Source organism: Anabrus simplex, chromosome 11, assembly GCF_040414725.1.
Source record: "Anabrus simplex isolate iqAnaSimp1 chromosome 11, ASM4041472v1, whole genome shotgun sequence".
Classification (NCBI taxonomy): Eukaryota; Metazoa; Arthropoda; class Insecta; order Orthoptera; family Tettigoniidae; genus Anabrus; species Anabrus simplex.
Genome location: NC_090275.1, coordinates 84790240 through 84796239, shown reverse-complemented (window position 1 = coordinate 84796239; position 6000 = coordinate 84790240). Strand labels below are relative to the sequence as shown.

The window sequence follows — 6000 nt, the reverse complement described above, 5'->3', positions numbered from 1 at the left end:
AACCATCTTCAGGGCTGCCGATAGTGGGATTCGAACATACTATCTCCCGGATGCAAGCTCACAGCCGTGCGCCTCTATGCGCACGGCCAACTCGCCCGGTATATATTTTAATAAATATGAAAGGAAAATTATAGGAATTTTCATGAGGTTGCATGGGCTTGGTATTAACTAAATTCTTTGGAAAATATATTGAATATTTTATTAAAAAGGTGTTACATATTCAAGTAGAGATGGTAATTATAGTACAAGCTGTTAAACACTAAAAATGGAGTGGATTTTCACTATGAGTCTGAAAATAATGATAGAAGACAATGAGTGCAAATAACATCACAGAAATGAGATAATTGTTTAATTTACTATATGTGGTCATACAGATGTTAATCTTTTACACAGGTGTTGGAGTGTTAGATCGTGTTTCATTTCAGATGCTTCGCTGTGTTGCTCTACGGCCATCCGTTGCGCTAGAGAAACAGGCACATGTCTTAGGAAAAATATCTCAAATTCAACATATATAAAGATAATATTTATTAATGTTTTATAAAAACAAATCATGTGTGTAAATAGTAAAGTAATTCAGATATGTTAGATGGCTTTCTTACACGGAAAGCCTGTCTTCCTCCTTGCAATTGTAGATGAGACAGGCCCAATCAGGCACTTGGTTCTCTTTGAGGTATGTCTCCTTGGAAAGAGACCGAGTTATGATCATGTCAGTTCCTCCAAAAATGGAACCTGCAACAGCAATAAATGGTCTTGAATAATGAATGGGACTCGTTTCTCTACTATTTTTAATACAAATTTTGGGGATGATAAAAACTTAAAGGAGACTTTCAAATACTCTGACTGGTGAATTCGTGAAGCGACAGAGGTTTTTTTTGTACTTTGCCACCTGTTAAATGTATTATCAGAGATGCAGAAGGAAAAAAAAAACCTCTCCTTCTGTGTGAGTGTACACATGCAAATACTCCAATATTTATTCTCAAAAGTAGGCACCAAAAGATGCAGGATGAGGTTGTTCCTGCCCTCGAAATCACCGAATTCCATCAGTATTGTGCATGGTGTAAGTTACCTAGTTAAAAGAGAGGTGAGAATCAAGTGTTAAGTATGCTATGTGTTCAACAAGTTCTTGTTATCGCTCATTTAGGCTAGAGAAAAGTTTCACATTACTGAAGATCCAGAAAATATTGGAAATTGAGTAACAGGAAGAAAGTACGTTATCACTTATCAGCGATAGTTGTATTGGCAACTGGCAACAAAGCAAAACTAGACTTCAGGAAATCAAACGCGCAGGTCATTCGTAGGCGCCAACACCATTATTAATACTTTGAGAAATAAATGGTAATTAATGGGTGTTTTGGAGCCAAAAAGGGAAGCATCTGGACAAGTAAAATAGGCTGCGTGATAAAGTGATTGAAAAGAGGCAATTTGGGTACATAGTTACAATGAAATGTGGCAGTTAAAAGTTTTAGCTACAGCAAGGGATTTAGACAATGCGAGTTTTGAACCTAGATGGCTAACAAGATTTTTTAAAATCACAATTTGATTGTGCTTCCAGAGGAAAACTAGCATTGCTTAACATTTTCCAGGTAATACCAAAGGTAAGGTGTTGAATTTTCTTTGCTATGTAATAAATTTGCGCTACAAGCATTCATTATATACTTTCACAAATTGTCAATGTGGGTCAGACACCACTGCAAACAGGCAGGAGGAATCTAGCATAACAATAAGAACTGACAGCAGTGAAAAGCAGAAGAATATGGGCACGTTGTAACTGGAGATGGTTGAAGACCACCCCTTTATGTCAGACTAGCTCATGTACCCGTGCTTCGCTACGGAATTCTACATTGTATACAGAATTCTAGGTTAGGTAGTGTACACATTGTGAGTAAGGTTGTATCAAATTGCTCTTAATGTTACCCTAGAAATGTGACGGGGAAGTCACCAAACATCTTTCCTCATATGAAGACTGGGTTAGGGAATTTTCATTGTAATGGTAGGCCCACTTGCCTACCATCAGTCACAATCAGGTTGGGGATTTTTCATTATAATGGGAGACACTCACTCTCCACCTGCCTTTTTACACCCTCAGGATGAATATCTTTGTGGTTTTCCCAAATGAAATCAACATAGGTCATTGGAATGTCGCGATTAAAAGCAATGCTATCATATGAAATACTCGATCAAATGAAAAACCACACATTTTCTCACTTTTAACAAACTGTACTACGCTGCTGATCTAACAGTCCAGATTTTGTTCCACCATCACTTTTCAAGCCTGTTATGTTCCTCCATTGGTGCAGAAATGCAAAGTGAAAAGTTTTCATAAATCTTACAAAGAGACGAATCCCTTTTCATCCGTTAATTAACAAGTATGCACACTAGTTTTTCGGCGTAGAATTTTGCTGTGATATAAACACGTTACGACACGAGCTTTTGTTAGCATCAAGCGAGGACAGTTATGAAGAATCCAATAAAAGAACGTACAAAGACGATATTAATTTTCATAACCTCACTTCGACGGTCTTTCGCGAGTGATTTCGTATTACCCCAACACAGGCTGACTATATTCTTGAAATGATCGGTCATTATTGAAACATGCAACAAAAAGAAGTCGATTCCTTTCCGAAAAAGAACAAATTCTTATATGCTTATGTATGTGTATATATATATATTGGTTAGTAAATGGTTCGCAGCTGCATGGTGTAGCACCAATGCATGGGACATCAAAATCAATTATTTGCAGAACTGTTACCAAAGTTGTAGATGTTATAGTAAATGTAATATTTCCTAACAGTACGTTGGCCTGATAATCCACATAATATAGCGATGGGATTTCTAATGAAGGGTGAATTTCCTTTTGTGCGTGGATGTGTTGACTGTACTCTCGTTAACATTGATGTGCGTCATCATTTGAGAGGTTATCTTTAAAGTTGTCAAAAAGGATGTCAAGTTTCTCCTCGACAACTTCTAGCACAGCCAGCTTCTTGTAATACTAACCTTTCTTTCCCATGATAAAAACTTAAACGGTACCACAATTATACCGTCAAGTTTGCCGCAAAAAGTACAGCATTAAAATCATAGAGTATTAGGCCTATACAGTTTGCTCATGGAATAAACTCGATCGGATCACTCATTCGCAAAGACATTTCACTTTGCAAAGAAATTGAGAAGTACAACCTAGATCATGGTGGAACAGAAAGACTTTGCACTTTGCAAGAATTGAAAAGTGAAAAGTGCGAAGTTGAAAAGTTACAAAGTTTGTTCGTGGAACAGACCCCTGGTAACAAATTACAGAACTGTGACACTCCAAAATATCTAGGTGTAACCCTTGACAGAACTCTCACATTCAAGAAGCACTCATGAACTGCAAACTCAAAGTGTCTGCCAAAGAATAACCTACTTCATAAATTGGTTGGTTTACAGTGGGACAGTTAATCATAAACCCTCCATACATCCGTAATGGCACTTTATTTTGTCAGAGAATATGCATGTCCTGTTTGGTATTCATCATCTCATGCCAGACAGGTGAATATGGCCTTTAACGAGTCAAGCAGGCTAGTGACTGGCTGCTTAAAGTCTACTCCAGTTGACAAACTCTATTATCTTGCAGAGATTGCTCCACCTTGTATTCAAAGGAAAGCAGGTGCAGCCAAGGAGAGGACTAGAGTGGAGGAGCAACAAAGTACTCATCCCCTGCACGGCCATACACCTCCAGCCCAGAGAATGAAGTCAAGAATGTCTGAGGAACTAATTGAATTACCTGACACTGCAAGAGTACAGCTTTGGCAAACTAAGGTACCCGTCATCCTAGGACAGATGACAGTTATAGAATATCTGCCACCTCGATGTCATGAAGACTGGTCTGTCTGAAGTACTTGAATAGACTGAAGACAAGAGTGGGCGGATCCAAGGTCAACCTAGCAAGATGGGGCTATATTGATGCTAGCAACCTCAAATGTGACTGTAGCAAAGAACAAACTATGCAGCATATGCTCCAGTGTTCATTTTGTCCATCTTCCTGCACTGAAGATCTTTTTTCATGCAAGAGTTGATGTTAGGTGTGAAGTGCTTTGATTTTTATCTGTGTTATAGTTTGTTACGTAGTTTAGTATGCATAACTGAACTGTGTAAATTATATTTTGGAGATGGTGATGATAATCCCATAGTCTTTAGCAATGTCACTATTCTTCCTCACACTTCTTTGTGTATTTGTAAGGTGTTCAGAGAAAAGATATGGCAGAAAATCATGAAAGTTACGAGAGGAGACAACATGGTGGAAGGACAAGAGTGAAAGAGTACAGAAAAAGAAGAAACTTTGAAGGAATGGGAAACACAAAAGATAAATGGAAGCAACAAATTTGTTAAAAAAGTAGTAGCCGAAGAAAAGTTTTACTGAAATTCGCTACATTCACTTACATTAATAAACTATCATACAGTTTGGTTAAACTATTTAGAAAACACAATATCCATGTATCCTTTAGGACAGATAATAATAATAATAATAATTTATTGTTCAATTCGAATAGCGTAAACACCAACAGCAGGTTCAGTAAATCAGGAGTATACAAACTGTCGTGCCAAGATTGCGGAAAAAAATATGTCGGACAGTCAGGTAGAAGTGTGGTGGTACGGTATGAAGAGCATGTCAATGCACGAAATCATTCTAGATACTCTGCAATGTGTGAACACATGCATGAAAGCAATCATCATTTCACAAATATTGAACGTGATATGACTTTATTACATTCATTGAGCAAAGGCAAACAAATGAATGCCCTAGAGAAATTAGAAATATACAAATTGCAAAAATTTGATAATGAGAACAGCCTAAATGAACACATTGCAGAAGACAATCAGTTGTTTAAATTGGTAACCCAATACCCTGGTAAGAGGCCAAATGATGTCAAGCGTGTAAGGGGGGAAGTATGACTGTAGTATCAGGGGCCGTTCCTTCCACCCCTCCTTCCATCCACCAAGCAACCCAATGTAATTCCGTAACCAGTTGCCATACAACATTAGGTGCCTCAACATATATCTAACACATGCATGCCACACGTAATATTTACATCATCACACTGGTAAGGTTTAATATTTTTACCCCGTTGTATTCTCATTTGTTCATGTCGGAGCCTTTTGTTAATTTTTATTTCATTTCCTTTTTATAGACCATTTTAACCTATTTTCAACCTGGCTGCATAATACATCTATCAACCGAAGATAATAGCAGGACTCCAAGTTTTAACGCAACTTCATTTATTTTTGTACAAATCCAATTGCTCCTAGGACACCGTAAATTCACATCATTATACGACGCTGTGTCCAATATTTTAATTTAAATAGACATCATTTTAACACCCATTAACGGTGGATATCGACAAGACTTCAAGTTTTAATACAATTTCATTCATTCCTAACTCAACATTTTTGAACTACGCAAGGCAACTTCGAGGACACTATGAATTCATATCATCACAAGACGTATTTAATTAGACATTACTATATTGTGTTTTTAATTTGTACTTGACAAAATGGGATTTTAATTCTATGTTTGTACTATCCAAAATTTTTAAGTGTCACATTTGTTACCTCTACTACAGTGGTAACACCTAACAAGGCACAAACACAGTTAAAAGGGGAAGGTAAGAGTACAATACACAATACAAGAAAACACTACACACTCGGAAAAACAGTAGCTAGCATTAGGCGGATCTCCAACAAAACAAGTACGTAACTATCAGTAGGGCCAACTAGTGAACGACAAAACGGGAAGATGGAAGGACTGGGAACCTACCAGAGGCATGGACATGGCTTAGATAGCAGATTCCGAAATGAATCAGCGTGATCCTTAGTTTTTAAAAATATTATTTACAAGGTAATTCTACAAATACATTCCAAGTTATGAGCTATAAGTTCAGTGATATACATAGGTTATTCGTAGCAGTGTAAATTCAAATTACAAACCAACTGTACATCTAGTTACCAATGCAGTAGTACAATGCAATT

The 6000-nt window shown here is 37.2% G+C and overlaps 1 protein-coding gene across 1 annotated transcript in view; it reads right to left on the bottom strand.

Annotated features, from left to right (window-relative positions):
- Positions 1 to 327: 327 nt before the first annotated feature.
- The window catches only part of Arp10 (Actin-related protein 10), a 63436-nt gene continuing 57763 nt past the window's right edge, over positions 328 to 6000 (bottom strand). Inside the window, exons 8-9 of the mRNA XM_067155376.2 lie at positions 600 to 729; positions 328 to 461 (exon numbers count right to left, since the gene is read on the bottom strand). Coding sequence (XP_067011477.2) covers positions 422 to 461; positions 600 to 729 — 170 coding nt within the window. The 3' untranslated portion in view covers positions 328 to 421. The remainder of the gene's footprint in view (positions 462 to 599; positions 730 to 6000) is intronic.